Below are 24,221 nucleotides of genomic sequence, written 5' to 3' on the forward strand. Positions count from 1 at the left end.
TAAAGATAGCATCAGTGTTAGCCCTTCCAAGGACTTTGTCCTGGTGTCCTTAGAAAGCAGCTAGAGAAAGAAACAATAAATGTGACAGCCATTACTTTAGGGCTGTAGTAACCCTTGAGTGAATCCTTGCCCCAAATCTAGCAGATAAAGAAGAAACATCTTGTGCCATGTGGAGCCTTTGGCTGCTTCCCTTGGCTAAGGGTTTGGGGCCTTCCTAACTTTCTTTGATACAGTGGACCCTGTCTGTGCTGTGCCCTTCCTCCCCAGGAACCCCACAGAAGGGAATGAAGGAGAAGGCTGGATTCTGCATGCTGGGCTCTGCTGGTCTTTTGCCTCCAGGTCTAAATTCCTTTGAGGTGTCAACCTTGACCTTGTTGTGTTCTGAAGCTGAAGCTTGAATGGTGAATCACTTTTAGGTGATTCAGACACTGAGTCTGAGAAGCACTGTGTTAAAAAATTTATTTGAATAGCTATCGATGGTCCTTAGACCCTTAGAATAACTAGGCAACTTTTTTTTTTTTTTTTTTTTTTTTTAAGATTTACTTTCTTAGCCGGGCGTTGGTGGTGCACACCTTTAATCCCAGCACTCGGGAGGCAGAGGCAGGCGGATTTCTGTGAGTTCGAGGCCAGCCTGGTCTACTAGAGCTAGTTCCAGGACAGCCTCCAAAGCCACAGAGAAACCCTGTCTCAAAACCAAAAAAAAAAAGATTTACTTTCTTTTTAATTTTGTGTATGTGTGTTTGTATGTATTAGTGTAGGTGTTCAAGGAGGCCAAAAGAGAATGCCAAGACCCCTGGAGCTGGAGTTACAGGCAGTTGTGAGTGGCTCAACATGGGTACTGGGCACTGAACTCAGGTTCACTACTTGCTCTTAACCACTGAGCCATCCCTCCAGCCCCAAGACTTACAATTAAAACATTTACTACATTTGGTTTTGTTTATTTTAAAATTATGCCTCTGTGTGGGTATGCCACTGTGTAGGTACCCCAGGAAGCTAGAAGATGGCATTGGATCATCTGAAGCTAGAGTTTCAGATAGTTGTGAGCCACCCAAGATGGGTGCTGGGAACTGAACTCAGGTCCTCAGCAAGAGCAGTACACACTCCTACACACTGAGCAATGTCTAGCCACGTGTTACTTATTTTGTTATGTTCAAATGTGTGCTGAAGTCAGTTTTCTCTCTTAACCATGTGGTTCCCGGGGGTCAAACTGAGGTTGTCAGGCTTAGTGATTGCCTGACCAGCTGAGCCATCTCACCAAATGTCAACTTACAAATTTTGTAGGGTAAGGTTTATCAGAGTAATTTGTTTATTTATTTTTGAGCTAGGTTTTCTGTTTAACGCTAATTGTGCTGAAACTCACTCTGTAGACCAGGCTGGCCTCAAATTCACTGAGATTCGACTCCCCCTGCTTCCTGAGTGCTGGGATTAAAGGCATGCATCACCACCGCCTGGTTTATTGAGGTAATCTTTATGGGAAGTCATTTCATGGTTAGTCAGGGAGCAGCTGTATTTCATACCTATTTGGAAAGCCTTGTGCTAAAGGAATAATGTGGCATCTGACTTGAAGGGTTTTAATCTCTGTAGTTACAATAAGGCATATGCATGATTTTTATAGGAAAAGGCAGAGATTATTGATTACTTACTCTGTGCTGGCACTTTAGACATTTTTCCTAAATCATGTGAGGGTTGAAAATACTGTATTCCTATCTGGGCATGGTAGTGCACACCTTTAATTCCAGCAATTGGGAGACAGAGGCAGGCGGATCTCTGTGAGTTTGAGGCCAGCCTGGTCTACAGATGGAATGTGTTCGAAGTGTGGATGATCAATGTGTCCTGCAACTCATATTGATTTCTTGCAGCTAGCTGCGTTCTTCATCGATGCCCAAGCAGAGTGATCTACCTCTAAGAGTCGTATCAGAGTTTCAGATGTGGAAGAGATGAACTCCACACAGTGAGCTGATGCTGGCATGTGCCCCCCCCCAGAAAGGAGGAGGTGGGGACAGATAGGGTTTGCCTCAGGCTGGCCATCGATACACAACCAGGGCTACACAGAGAAACATGTCTCAAAAAGAAAGAAAAAAAAAAGCTATATTCCTTATTTTTTATGATTAAAAGAGAGTTAGTTCAAGGATATTAATTGATGGTTGTGATTATTTAGGGTAGAATTAGAGATCACCACCATAAAGTGGTGGTTGGAGAGAAATGGCATTAGAATGCCAGTCTTCACCTGCTGTTGGGAAGTTGAGGCTGCTGGAGTTGGGAATCAGTCTAGGCAAAATAGCAAGACCCTGTGAAAAAAGAAAAAAAAAGTTTTGAGGAGTCTATTTTGTATGGAGATAAAGATCAAGGGAATTATTATTATTATTTATTATAATATTACTTTTGTGGTACTGGGATGGAACCAGGGCTTCACATATCCTAGGCAAGTGCTCTACACCTGGGCTCGGCTCCAGCTCCTGAGGCAGTCTTTAGGAAACTGTTTGAATTGTGATCTGATTGGCAGATAGGGTTCTGCAAGATAGGGCCCTGTGTGTGTGTGTGTGTGTGTGTGTGTGTGTGTGTGTGTGTGTGTATGTTGGGGTGGAGGAGCTCTGTGTTTAGGATAAAAGTTCATAGATAGGCCCTTTGATTCTCATATGACCTCCACATGATACAGATGTGGCTGTGGCAGGAAGCAGTTAGCTGACTCTAGGTTGAGGATGGACTCCTGAGGAATCAGGAGGAAGGAAACTTGGTACTGGAGCGGTATGGTGAGAGGAGTTTTTTTCTAGCAGAAAGAATTCTGATATGTCTTAAAAATTTTTTAAATTATATTTTAATGTGTGTGTGTGTGTGTGTGTGTGTGTCCTACTACAGTGTGAAAGTTAAAGTCAGAGGAAAAGTTTTTGGAGTCGTTTTTTCCTTCTACCATGTGGGATCAATTCAAGTCTTTGAGCTTGGATACTTGTGGATCCATCTCGTTGGCCTCCCAAGGAGTCTAAAGAGAGGGTGGCATCTGAGAGTAGGAAAAGACCTCTGGGGAAGGAAATAACATCAGATTTCACCCCTGAGAATAGATCTTCTCAACCAGGGCAAGGGTGGACAGCCCAGAGTCAAGAATATTGTAGGAAAAGCGAGAACCAAAATAGATTTCCTGTGGCAGGGTATTGTCTCTCTGTTATGGGGCTAAGAAACTGACAGCTCCCAGATGCTACCCCAGCCAACCATAGTGCAAAGCCAGGATGGAAGCTCACCGCCTGACTTGGTTTAAGTTTTATAATGGATTACATATAGGTATGAAATATGAGTATATAGTTTCTGGCATGACACTATAGGCATGAAGGCGGCACACACTGGCATGAAGGCGGCACACACAGACCAACTTTGGCCCAAGAAATGGCCATGCTTACTAATTAGTTTTCTCATTTGTGTATCCAGCGTGTCTTAATTTCTGGCACGTGGTACTGACTGTGGTGAACAACCCAGGCATCGTCCCTGCCCCTCTCAGCTCCCTATCTACTGATCTGACCTCTAGAGCTATGTCGTCACAGCCTATGCAGAAGGTACAAATTTCTTTTGTTACTCTTTCTTTAATTTTATGGTTGATTCCTTGACAGACAAAGCCACAGACCCAAGCATGGTGGAGCAGGATTGGTCAGCTATCCAGAATTTCTGTGAGCAGGTGAACACCGACCCCAATGGGTAAGTTCCTTTAGAGAAACACTTGACTATGGGAGCATGAGATAGAACTCAAACCCTTATCTCTGGGTCTGCAGCTGGGAATGTTTCATTCTTCTTTTTCCTTTACAATCTAAGCAAATTGGTATTTAAAAAAAAAACCCAAAAAACAAGTTGTTTTGTTTTTTGTTTGATTTTGGGTCTCCCTATGAAATCCTGGCTTCTCCAGAGCTCCATATATAGACCAGGCTGATCTTAAACTCACAGAAAACCTTCTGCCTCTGCCTCCTGAATGCTGGGATTAGAGGTGCATCATACCATGACTGACTATTTTTTAACTAAGACTTTTTTTTTTAATGGTATTATGTTTTAAAACACATTGAACTAGGTTCCTCAATAATTGGAAACATACTGATAAATTAGGATTTAATGATTTAAGAGAAGTGGCATGGTGACGCCCACCAGAGAAACTCCATCTCAAACTCTCCTCCCACCCCCCCAAAAAAGAAATTTATTTAAATTTACATGTGTTTTACCTGCATGTATGTAAATATAGCACATGCATGTCTGGTGCCCACAGACTAAAAGAGGTCAGATTCCCTGGACTGGAGTTCTGGGGATAGTTATGAGCTGCCATGTGGATACTGGGAACTGAACCCAGGTCTTCTGCATGTGCTCTCAGTGCTTTTAACTGCTGAGCCATTTCCTAGCACTCTGTTTATTATGATCTAGATACACTATTTTATGTAGGAGAAAGAGTGGCAAGGCTTTATTTTATTTTAATTTTGTATTTGCAGTGATGAGCATTGGACTCAGGGCCTTATGCATGCTTAGCATACACTCCACCACGGAATCACATTTCTACCCTAGAACAAGGTTTTTTGAATTTATCTCCAAAGCCCGTGCAAAGGAACTGAGAAATAGTAATTTACCCAAATGTTGACCTACATGGTGCTACATAGTCACCCGTTTGGAGTATGCTCAAAGCTTTCACTCTTCCTGCTCTAGTGTTCACTGAGTGGTTATCATAGTGGTTATGGGGTCTTTGTTGCTCTGAGCTTTGACTGCCTCGCCTGCTATTCTGGGAGTGGCCAAGGGGAATATGATGTAGCCTGAGCAGACACTGGCTCCAAGTACTATAGACACAACTAGGGTGCGGGGCATCAGTGTCTCAGGTTTATGTTCTAGCTCTGCCAGGTATACTCTTCCTCTGCTTTGGGACACTGTTCTGAAAGGGGGCAGCTTGAAATGAGCGTGTGCTTAGATGGTCCACCCCACCCAGAATCCGGGTCTGTTTTGATTTTTCTTCAGCCCAACACATGCGCCCTGGCTACTGGCCCACAAGATCCAGTCTCCACAAGAGAAGGAAGCCCTTTACGCCCTGACGGTGAGTTGGCTGGCCACTCAGTCCACGCATTCCTCTTGAAACTCTAGAAAGAACATTGAGGTCACTAGACAGGTTCTCCTTTCCAAGCATTGACAACAGGCCAGGGGGGGTTCCCAGACGCTTACAAAGACGGCACTGAGCCCACTTCTGGAGAAGGAAAGGAGGGGTTCACTTCCATTTGCCTCCCCAACTTGGATCAGGGCTGGCAACCATCAGAGTGAATACACATGGAAGGTATTGTTGTTGTGTCTGTACAGGCAGCTGCTGTTCAAGCCTCGCTCATGGTTGCTATGGCTAAGTTTGGGCCAGTGTTATTGGAATTTCACCTTCCCAAAAGAAACCAAAAGTCCAGATTTTAATATGAATTCTCTGAATATGTAGATAATGATGGAAACACTTTTAAAAAGAGGGGGGTGTTTAGTTTACATGTAAGTAAATGCACCATATGCATATCTGGGTGTCCACAGAGGCCCAAGAGGACACAGGTTCCCCTGGACCTGAAGTTGTAAACCCTCATGTGGGTGCTGGGAATTGAACCTGGTTCCTCAGCGAGAGGATCAGGTCTTAACCACTGGGTCATCTCTCCAGCCTGTCCCCTCCCTTTTTTGAAAATGAAGTATTTCCTATTTCTAGAATTGAAAATAAGAACAATTTAAGAACAATTACTATCTGTAAAAGAAAGTTGGAGGCTGGCTGTGTAATCCAGCACTTGGAAGGTTAAGGCAGGAGGATTCTAGCTAGAGATCAGGCTGGGGAAAAACTGGTGTGGTGGTACAGGCTTATAATTCCAGCATTCGGGAGGCAGAAGCAAAGGGAATGCTGTAAGATTAGACTAGTCTGGGCTAGATAGGGAGTTCTGGGTCAGCCAGGGCTATGCCATGAGGGTCTGTTTCAAAAACAGAGACTCATTTGATAATAAAAATCATAGTGATCTGGGCATGGTGGTTTATACCTTTAACCCCAGCTTTTGGGAGACAGAGGCAGACAGATCTTTGTGTTTGAGGACAGCCTGGTCTACATATGTCTACATATCAAGTTTCAGAACAGTTAAGGATACATAATAGAGGGATCCTGTCTCCAAAAAAGAAAAGAAAAGAAAGAAAAAAGGAAAAACTAGTCTGGACTCAGGAATGCAGTCTCAGCTTGCCTTTGGATGCCAAGGTTAGTGGAGCAAGCAGTTCTTAGCACTGGGGAGGGGAAGACCCTTAGGCCAGTTTCGCTTGCCCAAAGAGTCATCTAAACATTCCACTGGGCTTCTTCTGGACACCTCCATGGCACTTCTAAACAGAGGACATTGTTGTTTTAAGACAGAATCTCACTGTGTAGCCCCTTCTGGCCTGAACAAGAGATCTACCTGCTTCTGCTGGGATTAAAGGTGTGTGTCACCACATGTGGCCATTGTTTTTTGGCTTTTTAAAATATTTATATCACATGTGTCACATGTGCCTGGTGTCTGGGAAGGCCAGAAGAGGGTGCCATATCTCCTAGAACTGGAGTTACAGAGTTACAGACAGTATATAGCACAATGTGGGTGCTGGGAATTGAACTTGGGTCCTTTGGAAGAGCAGCTGGTGTTTTTTTTATTTTTTATTATTTTTTTCTTCATAGATTTATGTATATGGGTATTATGCCTGCATGCACAGATAAGTGTGCCACATGAATTCCTGATGCCATGGATCCTCTGGAACTGGAATTATAGACAGTTGTGAGCTGCCTGCCATGTGGGTGCTGACAACTGAACTCAGGTCCTCTAGAGGAGCAGCCAGTGCTCTTCACCGCTGAGCCATCACTCCAGCCCCATCATCCCCTACCTCCACTTCCATCCAAAACAGGGTTTCTCTGTGTAGCTCTGGCTGTCCTGGAACTTGCTCTGTAGACCAGGCTGTTTGTTTGGTTTTTGGTACAGGAACTCATGTAGCCCAGGCTGGCTTTAAATTCAGCAGTGTAGCTAAGGATGAATTTCAAAAACTTATCATCCTGCCTACTTCCCAAGTGCTGGGATTACAGGTGTGCACACCTAGTTGTGCTGCTGGGGTGTAGCTTAGAGCTTCAAGCATGCTAGCAAAGGCTACCTACCACCTGAACCATAGCCTCAGCCCAGCATAGTTTTCGTGATCAGAAGATGTTTGCTTTCTCCTAAAGGCCTGGGGTCTTGAGGAAGGACTTGAGGGAAAGTTAGCTCTGGTTCTACGCGTCAGCAGCTAAGGTCTGTAAACCTGGAGGCGAGCCTGTGGTGCTGGCTTTCCCTTATGGGGACCTTGTTTGCAGGTTCTGGAGATGTGCATGAACCACTGCGGGGAGAAGTTCCACAATGAGGTGGCCAAGTTCCGCTTCCTGAACGAGTTGATCAAAGTATTGTCCCCAAAGGTAAGTACGTGGATTTGGCATGCTCACTATATTGCACCCGTACCTCACCTTCAGGCTTGTCACCCTATAGATGAGAGGCGTTTTTGAACAGAACCTGCCTGTGTGTTGGGAGCAGAGGCCCTTCGTGCAAAAGCTGTCTCCTTGCCAACAGCTGGAAGGGGGCAGTCAGGTTCATAGCTAACCTCTGTCCTTCCAGTGTTAGCATTTCTGTTTTCCCTTGAAAATGGCATCACCTAGCCAGGTGGTAGTGGTGCATGCCTTTAATCCCAGCACTCAGAAGACAGATGCAGGTGGATCTGGGTGAGTTTGAGGCCAGCCTGGTCTCCATAGTGGGTTCCAAGGCAGCCAGGGCTACACAGAAAAACCCTGTCTTGAAAAATCAAAAACAAACAAAACAAAACAAAAGGCATCATTTGTGAGCTGTGTGGCCTACAGGAGGTAGGAAACTCTAGCGTGAGGCCCTGGTTTCCTGGTAGAGATAGTGGAGTGATAGCTGGGTGTGACTGGTTCACATTGCCTCTTGCCTTGTCCCCTGCTCCTTTGTTCCTAGCACTTGTATCAAGCTATGTCACTCACATGCCACTGGCATAGGGATCCTTTCGTGGATGGGACCTGTAGACTGAGTTTTCTTTGGACCGCCAGCTCACAAGTACCAACATGGAAACTTATTATTAATTATGAAAGCTTGGCCTTATCTTAAGCTTGTTCCTAACTAGTTCTTATAACTTGAATTAACCCCTGTCTTTTAATCTATGTTCTTTTACGTGGCTTGGTTACTTTTACTCTGTACTGTCCATTCTGCAACTCCATCTTTCTTTTTCCCTGAGATCTTTCTCTACCTGGAAGTCCCACCTATCTCTCCATTGCTCATTCAGCTTTTTATTACATCAATCACAGCAATACATCTTCACAGGCTGTAAATATCCCACAACAGGAACCAGCCACAGTTCTCTGACACCGAGTGTGCATCCTACAGTTTAGTTGAGTTCTGACCCTTTCTGGTCTTTTTATTGTTTTGTTTGGCTGTCTGTGACCAGGCTGGCCTCACACTCAGAGTGCTCGGATTATGATAGAAGCCTCCGCTCCTGGTCTCTGACTGGTTTTAAACATTCTTGGCACCCTTCATATAAAGGGCTTAGTCCTACCTATACCACCTGTTTCAAGAGCCAATCTTAAGCTTTGAATGTCTTCAGTACTAAACACTGCATGATGCCAGTTGGGGGTTTTCAGGATTCTTTCCCTCCAGGTCCATAATTCATTAGAACCCCCAGAGAACACAGGAAAGCACTGTATAATATAAACAGGAATAACCCACGGGGAGAGCTTGGCATGGGGAAAAGGCCTGTATACCCTCTTAGCACTTTGGTTCTGGGGTTTTTATTGTTGTAGTTTGTTAGGTTTTTTGTTTGTTTGTTTGTTTTTGTTTTTTGAGACAGGGTTTCTCTGTGACCAGGCTGGCCTCGAACTCACAGAGATCCTCCTGCCTCTGCCTCCCGAGTGCTGGGGTTAAAGACATGTGCCACCACCACCCGGATGTTATGTTTTTTTGTTTTTTTGTTTTTTAAGACAGGATTTTACTGTGCAGCTCAGGCTGGCTTTAAACGTGTGACAATTCTCTAGCCATGGTCTCCCAGCTACTAGGACTATGGGAATAAATCACTGTCCTCGATCCATGATGAGCTTTGGTATTTTTGGTGGAAGTTGGATTGTTTTGAATCTAGAAGAGGCTTTGGGGTCTGGTGCCAGGGAATTTGTCCTCCGGGTGTATCTCAATTCCAGTCTAGCTCACATCTGGACTTCAGTAGTATCTCTTTAGGGGAAATTCTGGCCAGGTGGCCGAAGTCCCTTCCAGCTCTCTAATTCTCCTATTTACTTTAGTACCTAGGGGCCTGGGCCACGGAGAAGGTTAAAGGAAGAGTTATCGAAATCCTCTTTAGCTGGACAGTCTGGTTTCCAGAAGACATCAAGATCCGAGATGCCTATCAGATGCTGAAGAAGCAAGGTCTGACCTAAGTGTTCATGTCTCCTGTCCTCACTGTGGTGTTCTTTTTCTGGGTACAGGGTCTCCTGTAGCCTAGGCTTGTCTGACGCTCACTATGTAGCTGAGGGAGACCTAGCTCCTTATCCTCCTGCCTTCACCTGTCATGTGCCGCCACTGTGCCTGTTTTGTGTTGCTTTTTTTTTTTTTTTTTTTTTAAATGCAGTGCTGGGATGAAATCCAGGCCTTCATGCATAGGAGGCCAGTACTGTGCTACCTAAGATTCCCTTTATTGCTCAGGCTGGAGCTGGCAAGATGACTTGCCATCTCTGGAACACACATGGTTGAGGAGAGAACCAACTCTCCCAAGTTGTTTTCTGACTTCACTTGTGCACCCTCCTCCCGATAAATAAATAAAAAAAAAAGTGTAAAATGATCTTATATACATAGCTCAGGCTGGCCTTCAATTCATGATTCTCCTGCCTCAGCTTCCCAGGGCTGGGATGATCCACGGTACCTCAGCTGTGTTTACTAGCTTGCCTCCCATTGATCCTCCTAAGTACCATCTTTCCTTAGACTTTTAGGTTAAGTGGTTGTTGGCTGTTGTTGGCCCATGATCCCAACATGTGGCTTTAAGAAGAGTTGTTAACTTGCAAGTTGCCCAGTGTCTTGGGATGTTGGTATGGGAGTTATAGTCTTTTTGTGCTCTGTCTGGTTCTTGGATTCCTTTCATGTCAGGCCCTTTGGAAGAAGGAACTGGGCTCATCACTCATTGTTTGCCCCTGCTGCATGCACTCAGCCTTTTGGGAGATGCATCAGGGGTCTTGCAGTCGTCTCTGGGCCTTGGGGAGTCCTGGAGCTGTGAAAACCATGGAGTACAGGTCTTAAGACCAGGTTCTGGCCTGATTTTGTGGCAGTTCTTGAATTCCTGAGGTGATATAAGGCCTTGATCAGACCTCGTGTATGTGTTTTTGTTTGTTTGTTTCTATCTGTAGAAATATTTTATTTTAGGTGGGTATTTTTATTTAGGTAGGTACTTGCATAAGCTAGGCAAGCTCCCTACCAGTAAGCTACATCAGGAGGGTTTGTTGAAGGCTATTGATGTTTAATGAAATTGTTACTGGGGAATCAGGGTCCCTTTTATGAGTTCTTACACTTGTAGATAAACACAAAAGGAAACTGGAGACAGTATTATTGGAGTTTGAGAGAAAAAGACAAAAGGTCATGGGCAAAATCTGAATCTCCTCATCTTCAGGGACATAGAAAAAAGGAGGATAGAAAGCGTTGTATTCTCAGTTATAAGTTGAAGAATTAGCAGGAAGGCCCTGCAGCAATGGAGAGGGGTGAGGGGGCTTAGGATGGTGTTTGAAAGGTGGCTTACTGGGTAACTGTGCTTGTGTACAAGCATGAGGGTGAGTTTGAATCCCTGGTGCCCAGGTAAAATGCTGGGCTTGACATGTGCGCAGCCCTGTGGAGGGGAAAGGTAGGAGAATTGCTAAGGCTTGTCGGCTACCAGCATAGCTCAATTTTATACAGATCCTATCTTAAAGCGAATAAGGGCTAGTTGTGGTGGCATACTCCAATAGGATTTGCTGACGGAGGAGAAGACAGGAGGGTCAGAAGTTCAAGGCCAGGCTATGCTAAACATTTTCAAAAGGGCTGAAGAGATGGCTCCGTGGTTAAGAGCACTGGCTGCTCTTTGAGAGGACCCTAGTTCAATTCCCAGCACCCACATGGTGACTCACATCTGTCTGTAAATCCAGTTCTAGGGGATCCAGTACTCTCACACAGACATACAAACAGGCAGAACACCAATGCACATAAAACAAACATAAATTTTTTAAAAAAAATGTAAAAACACAGAGAGAGAATATGATGGGAAATGATTGATCACAATACCTAATATCTTCCTTTGGATTTGAGAGTGTATGCAAAGGCTTTTAAAGTTAAAACTCAGGCAGGGCAGTGGTGGTGCACCCCTTTAATCCTAGCACTCAAAAGGCAGAGGTATGCAGATCTCTGAGTTCAAGGCCAGCCTGGTCTATAGGTGAGTTCCAGGCCAGTCAGGGATACACGGAGAAACCCTGTTTTAAAAAACCAAAAAAAAGTTAGAACTCAGGGCTGTAAAGATATCTTAATGGATAAAGCACTTGCTGTGCTAGTCTGAGGCCCAGAGTTAAAATCCCCAGAACTTATACAGAAGTTGGACAGGCATGGTGACTATCTGTAAATTGAGCACTCAGGACAAGTGACAGGATTTCCTGGGCAAGCAATCTAGCTGGACTTGTCATATTAAGTGAGCTGACATCAGCTTCCAGCTTCTACACACATGCCCCCAAAGTGCCCACATACATGTGAGCATTCACACGTACATTACACATGCAAAAAGATAAATCAAAAAACCAAAAAAGTCAGAACTCTGAAAAGTTGCCAAGCTCAGCAGCGAGGATCTGCGTGGAGTGTCATTCTCTGGGGTGTGTAAGCACAAAGCTCACGTGCCTTCAGGAGTATCGTGTTTCTTGAAGTTATACCTTTTTTGAGAGGCAGTTTCCTATGCAGGTGATGACAGTTATCCATTCAGATTAACTTTTTTTTTTCTTAAGATTTTATTTATTGTGTATACAACATTCTGCTTCCATGTATATCTGCACACTAGGGAATTGAACTCATGACCTCTGGAAGAACAGTCAGTGCTCTTAACCTCTGAGCCATCTCTCCAGCCCCCCAGATTAACTTTTAAAGGAGGAAAAATAGAACGTCTTTGTGATCTTACAGTCTTTCTCACGGTGTCAAATGTCGTATCTCCACCAGGGCCATTAGTGTGACTTGGATACTTTTCATACTCTGTGTAGCTTTGGAGCCTATCCTGGACCTCACTCTGTAGACCAGGCTGCCCTCAAACTCAGAGACCCTCCTGCCTCTGTCTCCCAAGTGCTGGGATTAAAGGCGTGCGCCACCAACGCCCAGCAATACTTTTCTTTTGACCAAAATTTATGTGATAGATGAAAAGAGTTAAAGGAAAGCAAGATATATAAAATAGCCTTGTTTACCCAGAGGAGATAACTTTCTTTTAGTAGACACCCATCTGCAAAGCCTTGCTACCTCCACTTCCCTCAATTTCACATGGCATTTCACATTCCAAGGAGGCAGTTTGGTTTGGTTGTTTTTCCTCAAAATTATAAAGTGTTGGGGCTGGTGAGATGGGTCAATGGGTTAGTGTACTTGTTGCCATGATTGATGGCCTGAGTTCAACTCCAGGAACCCATATGGTAGAAAGAGAACTGACTCCCACAAATTGTCCTCTGGTCTCTCTCTACATGTGTGCTGTGGTTTGTATGTATCCCTCCCATGATAAAGGTTATTAAAAAAAAAAAAAAAAACCAAAAACCAGGCAGTGGTGGCACACACCTTTAATCCCAGCACTTGGGAGACAGAGGCAGGAGGGTCTCCTGAGTTTGAGGGCAGCCTGGTCTACAGAGTGAGGTCCAGGACAGCCAGAGAAACCCTGTCTCGGAAACAGAGCAGTAACAACAACAGAATATCACCAGGGAAATGGGAGGTGGGCAGGGCCCATCCTCAGGGACCTCCAGTTCTGCTGATGCCTGACTTGCTGCATAATAGAGTATGGAGTTGTTAGGAATCAGAGACTTGTAGATTTTTATCCTTCAGTATCTACATCTCAACCCATGAATTTCACGTTTTAGGTATAATAAAGCAAGATCCTAAACTACCGATGGATAAAATCTTACCCCCACCTTCTCCCTGGCCAAAGAGCTCCATCTTTGATGCTGATGAGGAAAAGTCAAAGGTAAAATTTCCTTCCTGACCCAGGACTTATGTGGATCGTGACTGTTCTCTGGAGTATGTGGGGCAGAGTAATGTCCTCAGTGCTTTCAGACATGAGGTAACAGGAAGTCTGGACATTGCTGTGGGTGGGCCACATAATAAATGCCATGCTATATGCCATCCTTTATCTGTATAAGGGTTCCTGTTAGAGTGTGTGTAGGGGCATCCGGGGCTGATGACTCAGTTCAATAACATGTGGAATTGGGGTCGGGATAGCAGATAGGAAAGGGGTGCATGTTGGCATGGATCCTTTTTAGTTCCGTAACCCTGACCCAACTCATTGTCCTTTCCCGGGAAACTTCCCGGATTGGTAGTCCTCACACATCAGATGGGAGGCAGGTAGTTAAATGCTGTGATGGTTTCAAGGAAAATGGCCCCTAAAAAGAGTGGCACTGTTAGGAAGTGTGGCCTTATTAGAGTAGGTTGGTCTTGTTGGAGGAAGAGTGTCATCGTAGGAGAGGGCTTTGAGGTCTCATATATGTTCAAGCAACACCCAATGAGGCAGACCACTTCCTGTTGCCTGCGAAAGATGTAGAACTCTTAGCTAACTGTCCAGCACCATGTCTGTCTGCATGCCATCATGTCCCACAGTGATGATAATGGACTAAACCTCTGAAACTGTAAGCCACCTCAATCAAATATTTTCCTTATAAGAGTGCTGTGGTCATGTCTCTTCACAACAATAGAACCCTAAGACAAATGCCAAGCTGAGAACTAGAGAGACTAGGATTCACGGATGGTCCTTTGCATAAGCTTAGCATTTGTCTTAGGGTTGCTTTTTTTTTTTTAATATTTTATTATTTTATGTGTGTGAATGTTTTGCCTGCAAGTATATCTGTGCACCACATATATGCTTGGTGCCCACAAAGGTCAGAAGAGGCTTCTAATGCCCTGGGACTGGAATTACAAATGTTTTTTGGCTACCATGTGGGGTCTAGGAATCCAAGCCAGATACTCTGCAAGATCAATTCGTGCTCTTAACTGCTGGGGCAACTCTCCAGCTTGACATTGCTTTTTGTCAGCCCCTGCCTTTTGGTTAGCAGGGTCTGGAAGGCTCTGTATGTGTACACACATGGACACATGCTGCCTACCTGTTCCCTCTCAGCTATACACTTTTAGTGTTTTATGTTTTTTTTTTTTTTTTTTTTTTTGGGGGGGTTTTTTGTTTTGTTTTTCTGTATTATGTATTTTTTGTTTTCATTTCTTTGTTTTTGAGACAGGGTCTCACTTTGTAGCTCTGGCTCTCTTAGAACTCACTAAGTAGACCAGGCTGGCCTCGAACTTAGAGATCTGCCTGCCTCTGCCTCCCAAGTACTGGATTTGAAGACATATTCCACTAAGCTTGGGTATTATGTTTTTTTAAAGATTGATTTTTATTTCATGTATAAATGCTTTTGTTTTGTTTTTTGAGACAGGTTTCTCTATGTAACAGCTCTGGCTGTCCTGGAACTCACTTGGAGACCAGGCTGGCCTCAAACTCACAGAGATTTGCCTGCTTCTGCCTCCCGAGTGTTGGGACTAACGGCAGGCGCCACCACTGCCTAGTATGTAAATGCTTTTAACCACTGTGCCTTCTCTCTGACTCCCTTCTGATTACATCTTCGAGCATGTGACCCAGGTCATCCTCAGTACTCCTAACATTTATTTATTTGTATTTTTTCTTACGTTGCTGGGCATGGAATCCAGGGCAGTATGTATGCTAGACAAGTGCTCTGTAATTCAGGTACACTCCTAGCCCCACTTTTGAGTTAGATAATTCTCTGCTCTGAGGCCTTTTTATATTCCAAAGGATCCCTCAACATCCCTGGCTTCTTCCCCCAAATGCAAGTGGGTCTTCAGTTGTGACTTGAAATGTCTCCCTTCTCTTTCTTCTGTTTCCCCCATTCCCACAAGCCAGGGATTTATTATTTGTCTTTTATTCTGTAAGTAGAAAGATGCTGTCTACTCCCTTAGTTTTATTTTACTTTTTTAGTTTTAGCATACAAAGTGGTAAGTAGTCTTTTGTACGGTTGCATCACAGTATATATCCATGTCATTGATTAATGAATATTTAGATGGTTTCAGACCATGAAGATTACAAATTACATCCCCAGATGTCCTCCTAGGGGATATAATCTGCACATCTTCTACCCCATGAGAAACCCAGTAGTCTTTCTTGGTAGTCCCAGTACCCACATTCCAGTGTCACTGTATGGCTTGGTAGGATAATGCATACATACAGTGTGGGCTATAGTCCCACTAATTCTTCTATTGCTGTGCTCCCACTCGGTTGTGGAGAATTACAGCTTCACCTGCTTTGGTTCATTCTTCAGCTTCTGACAAGACTCCTTAAGAGCAACCACCCTGAGGATCTTCAGGCTGCAAACCGGCTGATCAAGAATTTGGTCAAGGAGGTAGGTATGTTTGCAGTTGACTCTATAGAAGATGGGATTGATAGGGCTGATGGATAGTGTACATGGGTATGTGTAAGGGTAAAAGCTGGCTTGGAGAAGAGACATTTTCTTCCTGAATGGGACCAGCAGGATGGTGATTAGCTGACCCCTTGCTGACTTTCTCAGCTTCTTTTGTTCATGGCACAAAGCATTTGGGAACTTCTGCCCTAGTGACAAATGTTGGTGTTGATGGAGTTAGGTTCAAGGGTCTGTTTCTCCAGAAGAATTGAGACTGCATGTACAGTTGAACAGTCACCAGGCCCCTAGACTGTCATCATCTACAGAAATTCTGGGCAGCAGCCCCCACCCCCTCATTAGTGTTCATGACTTTCTGAACCCCCAGCATGCAGCTCTTTTTTCCTTTCTGGTGTTTAGGAGTTACCCAGGCGACTTCTCTTACTACTTTCCCCTGTTTCCCTCAAAGGAACAAGAAAAGTCAGAGAAGGTTTCCAAGCGAGTCAGTGCAGTGGAGGAAGTACGGAGCCACGTGAAGGTGCTGCGGGAGATGCTGAGCATGTACCGCAGGCCCGGCCAGGCCCTGCCTGACCAGGAGGCCTTGCAGGTAATCACTAGCTGAGACCTAAGACTGCACCTGTTGATATAGGCATGATGTATTGCACCAGTGAGAGTCAAATTTCCTCTGTTCCTGTATCATTCCTCTCTTCCGTTCTTCCCTTCCTCCTGTTCCTGCTAGCCACTAATAAATTATTTACCTTTTATTCTATAAGTAGAATGACACTGTCTACACAAAGTGACAGGTAGTCTTTTGCATGGATGCCTCACAGTATGTATGCATTGCCATCAATTGATGAATATTTGGGTGTTTTCAGACCATTGATGATTACAAATTAACCTGCTATGTAAATAGTGTAGAGAATTTTGCATGAACACACACCTACATTTCTCTTGATGTCTAGGTGTGGGGTTGCCGGGTAAATGAACAGTTAACTTTTTATGAAGCTTTTTACCGTCCTTATAGCAGTAGATAATTCCAGTTCCTTCTTATCTTATTTCCTCTCAGAGCAGTGTTTCTTTGTGATAACACCCTTGAGATAATTAACACAGTGTAATAGTATTATCACCACTGTCTGATTTTAGAACACTTTCATTTCCTCTACAGAAAATCCTCTGTATTGTATTAACAAGTTTTATTGTTTTTTTTATTGTGTGTGCTTGTCATGTGTGTGTGTGCCTATCATGTGTGGGTGCCCAGAGGCCAGGAAGAAGGTGTTGGATTCCCTGGAGCTACAGTTACGGATAGTTTGTGAGCTGCCTGACATGGGTTTTAAAGTAGCTGTACCATTTTATAGCCCTCTCAGCAACTTGCAAGGATTCTAGGTCTGCACATGCTGCCAGCTGTCTTCTTTTGTGTCAGCTATCCTGGCTATTGCATATATCTCCTTGTGTCTTTGTCTTTTTGGCCTGTGTTCCACATTCTTTCATGTGCTTATCCACTTGTGTTGCTTTTGTAGAGAATGTCTGCTCATATCTTTTGGTCATTCCCTAATTGAGTGGTCTTAAGTTACAAAGATGTTTTTGTTTCTTTTTGAGACAGGCTGGCTGGCCTGGAACTTATGTAGATCAGGCTAACCTCTTACTCACCCACCCTTACCTCATGAGTGCTGGGATTATAGGTGCAAGTCTTCACACTTGGGCTTAGAACAGTGGTTTTTAACCTTCCTAATGCTGTGACCCTTTAATATAGGTTCTCATGTTGTGGTGACCCCAACCATAAATTCTTTTCATTGCTACTTTGTAACTGTAGTTTTGCTGCTGTTATGGATTGTAAATATCTGATATGCAGGATGGTCTTAGGAGACCCCTGTGAAAAGGTCACTTGACACCCCCCCAAAGGTCATGACTCACAGGTTGAGAAATCCTGTCTTAGAGAGTTCTTTATATGTATTCAGACCCAAGTTTCTTCTCAGACTATTCCCTTCAATCCTAGGCTTTCTCCTGGTTTGATGGCTTCTTTTGAGGCACAATGTTTGTGTGCTTGTGAATGTGTGTTGGTTTCTCTGTGTAGCTTTGGAGCCTATCCTGGCACTCGCTCCAGAGACCAGGCTGGCCTCGAACTCACAGAGATCTACCTGCCTCTGCCTCCCAAGTGCTGGGATTAAAGGCATGTGCCACCAATGCCTTGTTTTTTGAGACAGGATCTCTTATTGGCTTGGAGCTCAGCAGGTACTCAGGTTGGCTAGTCAGTGTGCTCTGGAAGTCTTCCTGTATCTATCTCCCCCAGACTGAGATATAGACAAGTGCCACCACACCTGGCTTGTTTACATGAGTTCTGAGGACCAGACCTAGGTCTTGTGAGGCACTTTATTGCCTGAATTATTTCCCCAGTTCTGAGGGACAAACGTTTTATGGGTTTTGTTCTTGTTTTTTGTTTGTTTGTTTCGAGACAGGGTTTCATTGTGTGGAACCTATCCTGGAACTTGCTCTGTAGACCAGGCTGGCCTCAAACTCACAGAGATCCACCTGCCTGTGCCTCCAGAATGCTGGGATTAAAGGTGTGTGCCACCACCACTAGTTATACAGTTTTTTCATTTCAGGGTTATAGATAATATATTTTGCTTTTTGTTTATTTTTTAAGACAGGATTTCTCTGTAGGTTTGGAATTTGTCCTGGAACTCGCTCTGTAGACCAGGCTGGCCTCAAATTCACAGAGATCCCCTTTCTCTGCCTCCCGAGTGCTGGGACTAAAGGCGTGTGCCACTGGGAGGAGAGGAGGATTTTGTTGTTGTTTGGTTTGGTTGCTTGTTCTTTTGAGACAGGCTTTCTAATTTTAGTGAAGTCCAGTGTGTCTCTTGTCCTGTAGAGAACACAACCGGCTGACACTTAAGCCCAAGTCTAGGACAGAGACGTAGGTAGCAGGCAGAGAGGAGGCCAGGGCAGGGCTGTGGAGAGAGGTAACTGAGGATGGATGTGAAGCTGCTCAGCTGTTCAGAGCTCACTCCCTTTTTCCTAGTGTGAAGAAAATGGCCTTGGGGAGTGCAAGAGTCTGGGGCACCCTATGGAGAATATTAGGCAAGTGTTGTAAATGGATTGCACCATCAGAACTGTTGGGACAGGAAATTCTCTGCAGTATGTTGGTGACAAAGCAGAGAAGTTCTACTATTGTCAGAGCTGTTGCAGCTCAACCAGGAAGGGACTTGAGAAGGAGCTGCCAGTGTATGCCTGGGAATAGTGGGGTCTCTCTTGAGCAAGATTGCTTTCTACTTTTCCTTTAGTTAACTAGAGAAAAGTTAAATATGCTTGGCAGTGGTGGTGCATGCCTTTAATCCCAGCACTCTGGAAGCAGAGGCAAGTGGATCTCTGTGAGTTCCAGGCCAGCATGGTCTACAAAGCTAGTTCCAGGACAGCCAGAGCTATTACACAGAGAACCGTGTCTCAAAACAACAACAAAAGTTATATATATGGAGCCCCAATATATTTTCTCTCTCTTTCCTTCCCTTCCCTTTTCTTTTCTCACATTTATTTATTAGGGGCTGGAGAGTCCCGTGCCATGTTGTACTAGTGGAGGTCCAAGGACTACTTTGATGTGAGTGGGTACTCTCCTTCCACTACACAGGTTCCAAGAATGGAACTTAGACTGTCAAACTTGGCAATAAGCACCTTCACTCACGGAGCTCCTTCTCCAACCGGGAAACAAAATCACAGGAGGGACATTTGATAATCTAGAGCATTGTCTTTCTGTAGCTTGGGCTGGTTTTGCCCTCCTGGTCCTTCTCTTCCACCTTCCAAATACTGATACAGGCATGCAACACCACTCCTGAAATAACCCAAATGTTCTCTCTCTCTCTCTCTCTCTCTCTCTCTCTCTCTCTCTCTCTCTCTCTCTCTCTTTCTCTCTCTCTCTCTGCTTTTTTTTTTTTGGTGTGTGTGTGTGTGTGTGTGTGTGTGTGTGTGTGTGTGTGTGTTTGTGTGTTTGGGGGGTGGGGATTGAACCTGGAGCCTCACTCGTGAGATGCAAATGCTCTACTGAGCTAGGGCTCCAGCCCTCTACTGTTTAACTGTCATGTTACCTCCGAACTGTAGTCACTGCTCTTGAGGGAGACGCATGAGAACTTGGGTGGGCCCTGGGTGTTAGGGTGTGAATGAGGCTCTGTTTCCCTAGGTTGTGTATGAAAGATGTGAGAAGCTGCGGCCAACCCTGTTCCGGCTAGCAAGTGACACCACCGATGATGACGACGCACTGGGTAACTGTTTTTCTGGGTGTAGCAAAACAGATGTGGTAGGGTCCTCTGGATCATGTTGCTATGAGGCCAGAGCAAGACAGATAGCTTTGAGTTTCGTATGGGCTGGTGGCTTAGCTTGGACTTCAGAAGACTGTGAATAAGAAATGTGAAGATCCAAAACCCGGAAAAGAGTAGAAATCTACAAGAGATGTTGTGTGACCCTTTCCATGGAAGACCAGGAAATGGTGTCAGGTCTTCCTTTCTTCTCCTCCTCCTCTTCCTTTTTCTCCTCCCCCTTCTTCTCTTCTTCCTCCTTCTCTTCCCCTTCTTCTTGTTCTTCTCCTCTTCCTCCTTCCTCTCTTCTCCTCCTCCCCTTCTCCTCTTCCTCCTTCCTCTCTTTTTCTCCTCCCCCTCCTTCCCCACTTCCCCTTCCTTCTCTTCCCCTTCTCCTTCTCTTCCTCCTCCTCCTTCATGCAAATCAGGTCCTTGACTTGTAAGGTTCTCTGAATATGTTTTGCTAACGTTGCATCTTCCTGTGGTGATGCTTTTCTGTTACTGAGATTGCAACTGATAGATAACTCAGGAGCTTTGTCAAATTCAGGAGAGACTGAGAACATATTATAGCCAGGTGTGGTTAAATAGTGAACATCCACATCAACCTGTCTCAACTTAAAAAAAAAAAATCCTCACTGAAAGAATTGAAAGAATAGCATTTAGAGTGTTAACTGCTGCCAGTGTGTGGACAGTGGGACATGGAGATAAAGCTAAGTGATGATGCCTGGTAGGAACCTGGTCACATGGTCAGGGTCAGGGGTGCTGGGTGTGCCAAGCCTGGTAGAGGCACGTGGAGTGAGATAGATGGTTGGCCGCTACACTAAGGAGTTCTGAATCTGCTCTTTCCTCAGCGGAGATTCTTCAAGCAAATGACCTTCTCACTCAGGGGGTTCTGCTGTACAAACAGGTGGTGGAGGGACGAGTCAACGTGGGGAATGCAGTGGCCGCTCCAGTGGGAGAAGTTACTGTCCCTAGAGGTTCGTGCTAAGAGCCTTCTTCTTTAGGGCAGTGTGCAAGTCACAAGAATAAGAGAGCTTGCTTCTGTCCCTTTTCTGGAGAAAATGTTTGCAGGTGCCAGGCCTGTGCCATAGAAACCATCACATACCCATGCCAAATTAGATCCCCACCGTGGCTACACATGCAGGCAGATGGCAGTGTTGTGCCAGGTTTTAATCCCTTTTGAGTGCTTCTAGAGCTTGAGACCAAGGAAATGGTTAGTGGTTCAATAGTTTGCCTTTGCCTAGCATTCACAAGGCCCAAGGTGACATCTCAGCACTGCCCCCCAGTTTATTTTTATTTTTTAATTGTATGCTCTTTGGTGTCTGGCCTATACTTTCTAAGGTGGGATTGCTTAGAGCTGGGCCTGCGTATCTCTTGAGTACTGTAGATGAATTTGATCAGAAACCTGCAAAGGAGTGTAAGCTGAAGAAAAAGTAGCCTAAGCTACTGTCCTGGGTGATGACAAGGGCCAAGGAAAAGGAGGACCTCAATGCCTGGAGGGCGGAGTCCTTAGGCCTCCTAACATGCAAATGCCTAGGAAAGGCTGCTTCCCAGTACCCAGTTGAGGCAGAAGTTGGTTGGTGAGAGGCATGATGTCTTCCAAGAGGGCACCAGTAGGATTTAAATGGAGACATTGTTTTCATGTTTGAAATTTTTTTTTGTTTCTGTTTTTTTCTTATGGTTTTTTTGAGATAGGGTTTCTCTGTGTAGCCCTGTCTGTCTCTGCCTCCTGAGTGCTGGGATTAAATATGTGTGCCACCACTGCCTGGCTTTGTTTGAGCCTTGTATCCCTATCTGTTTATTAGTTTTTCCTAATCAAGTGGCCTGTGGGAAGAACTGCCCCCTCATTGACCTGGAGGGACCCTCCTTGCTTCATCAGGACCTGGCAGCCTTAGGTAAGAGAGGATGTTATACAGGCACAGAATGGCTCTGAGAAGAGGGGACGGCCTGCTCTGGGGAGGACTCTGGCATACCAGGCAGCATGGAAAAGTCTCTTTGGGTGGATGGATTGGCTTTGGGCAGGTCCCTTTCTAGATATCATGGAATGAATGAGCATGCCTCTCAGGTAGTGTTACGGTGACATACCTTATTCTACTTCTTTCTCACAGGGATCAGCGATATTCCCACTACGACCAAGGTAGGAAAACTCCTCCTCTTCATGGGGAGTTCTTGGGAAGGTCACTCGGTTCCATTCTTGCCTCAGTCTGCCTGTGGGAGAGCGGTCACTACTTCACCATTTTTTGGGCTTCTCAGATCATCTTGTGGGGTTGGCTCCAGAGCTCTTCATCTGTACCATTTGCTTTATTGCCCATCTTCCCTTCCCGCTAGGGCATCTTTCCCTCTCCAGCCCTAACCCTTTCGTTGTACTGGCTTCTGCTTCCTGAAGGTTTGTGCAGGAGTCTTCTGTTCTGCCCTTTCTCTCTCCTCCTGCCCCCAAAGAGATTATCTTAGCCATTCTTGGTTTGGCAGGTTGTCATTCCAAGTTGCTGTAAAGACAAGAAACAGCCTGCTGCCATCACACTCCTGGGGGGTGCAGTTGAGAGCCTTTCTGCTGACAGGAACTTGCTGGATCTCCTCTCGCCACAGCCAACTCCAGGACCACTGTGAGTGTTCAGGGCCGGTGGCTTCCGCCTGCAGCTCCCACTCTCCTGCTGAAGGCCATGCTCTTTGTATTACAAGTGCAGGATGCTGCCCCTTTACTGTCTTACTCCATCGTCACTGGGACAGCCAAGTGTGTGTATGGTGGGTGTATAAGGACACACATGCCATTGTGAGCATGCAGAGTCAGAGAGTAATTTTGTGAGGTAGTTCATTCTTGCCTTTGTGTGGGTATTGAACCTAACTCTCCAGGTTTTGCAGCAAGTATCTTTATCTGCCCTGAGCCATCTTGCTGGCCTGATTTTGTTTTGTGAGATAGTCTTATGTCTGGACTGCCTTTGAACATTTTAGGAGCCAAGGATGACCTTGGGCTTTTGAACCTCTGCCTCCCAAGTGCTGTGATTACAGCCATGTCCCATATGCCCTATGGAAGGATGGCTGATAATCTTGATGCTTATTTCTCTTTCCTGACTGCTATGTTTACTAGAGAAATAACAGTAGGTCCTAAGTACTATTCTCTAAAAATGGTAAAAAAGTTCTTTTTTCTTCTTTTTTTTTTTCTCGAGACAGAGTTTCTCTGTGGCTTTGAAGGCTGTCCTGGAACTTGCTCTTGTAGACCAGGCTGGTCTCAAACTCACAGAGATCCGCCTGCCTCTGCCTCCCAAGTGCTGGGACTAAAGGCGTGCGCCACAAACGCCCGGCCTTTTTTCTTCTTTTCAAAGAGGATTTATTTTGGCCCCTGATTCCAATTCTTTCTTTGCTCACTTTCTCCCCGCCCCCTCAACATACACACACCAGGTAAGTCTCACTATAGTAAACTATCCTGGAAACCATCCTACCTCCATCTGTTGAGTGCTTTGATGACAGGCATATACCATCATACATGCTTTTGCTTTTGCTGTACATGTGATAATGCATGATTGTAGCTTATTTTTATGGAACTGTATTCCAACATGACTTTTCTTTCTCTTTTTTATTTTTATTTATTTTTATTTTTTATTTTAATTTTTTTGGCTTTTCAAGACAGTGTTTCTCTGTGTAGCTTTGGAGCCTATCCTGGCACTCACTCTGGAGACCAGGCTGGCCTCGAACTCACAGAGATCCACCTGTCTCTGCCTCCCGAGTGCTGGGATTAAAGGCGTGTGCCACCAACGCCCGGCCTTTCTCTTTTTTAAGATTTATTTTTATTTATATATGTGTTTCTGTACATGCATTTGAGCGCCCTTGGAGGATGTTGGGCCCTCTGAAGCTAGAATTATAAGTGTTTGGGTTTTGTCTGATGTAGTTAGTGGGAACCAGATGTAGGCTCTTAGTATGTGCTTTTAATGACTGATTCATCTCTCCAGCACCCCTTCCTCTGGGCCTCACTATATAGCCCTCGCTGTCCTTGAATTTACCTTAGATCTATCTACCCCTGCTTCCTGAGTGCTATGATTAGAGGTGTGTACTCCCATGCCCAGCCCTACTTTTTTCTTTTTCTTTTTTTTTTTTTAAAAGGTGTCTTTGTTTGTATTCTGGTTCCAAAAGAGGACATCAAATCTCCTGCTGGCATTATAGGTGGCTGTGATCTGTGGGGAGCTCATGTTTTCTGCAAGAGCAGCACTTTGGACCACTGAGCCATCTTTCCAGCACCTTAAAAAGTTTTATTGTATTTATTTAGTGTTTGCGTACACACATGTGTGAATACATGTGTGTCCATAGGTACCTACAGCATACATATG

At 44.8% G+C, this 24,221-nt stretch overlaps 1 protein-coding gene across 2 annotated transcripts in view; it reads left to right on the forward strand.

The window, feature by feature from the left end:
• Window positions 1-24,221, forward strand: part of LOC100754853 (ADP-ribosylation factor-binding protein GGA2) — a 37,509-nt gene that overhangs the window by 6,337 nt on the left and 6,951 nt on the right. For both annotated transcript variants that reach the window (XM_027410250.2, XM_027410251.2), the window contains 12 exons: window positions 3,597-3,681; window positions 4,969-5,044; window positions 7,313-7,411; window positions 9,290-9,413; window positions 13,094-13,197; window positions 15,548-15,628; window positions 16,092-16,229; window positions 19,788-19,869; window positions 20,754-20,879; window positions 21,708-21,797; window positions 22,011-22,039; window positions 22,372-22,505. In XM_027410250.2, coding sequence (XP_027266051.1) covers window positions 3,597-3,681; window positions 4,969-5,044; window positions 7,313-7,411; window positions 9,290-9,413; window positions 13,094-13,197; window positions 15,548-15,628; window positions 16,092-16,229; window positions 19,788-19,869; window positions 20,754-20,879; window positions 21,708-21,797; window positions 22,011-22,039; window positions 22,372-22,505 — 1,168 coding nt within the window. The remainder of the gene's footprint in view (window positions 1-3,596; window positions 3,682-4,968; window positions 5,045-7,312; window positions 7,412-9,289; window positions 9,414-13,093; window positions 13,198-15,547; window positions 15,629-16,091; window positions 16,230-19,787; window positions 19,870-20,753; window positions 20,880-21,707; window positions 21,798-22,010; window positions 22,040-22,371; window positions 22,506-24,221) is intronic.

The sequence above is a fragment of the Cricetulus griseus genome, chromosome 3 (genome assembly GCF_003668045.3).
Source record: "Cricetulus griseus strain 17A/GY chromosome 3, alternate assembly CriGri-PICRH-1.0, whole genome shotgun sequence".
Classification (NCBI taxonomy): Eukaryota; Metazoa; Chordata; class Mammalia; order Rodentia; family Cricetidae; genus Cricetulus; species Cricetulus griseus.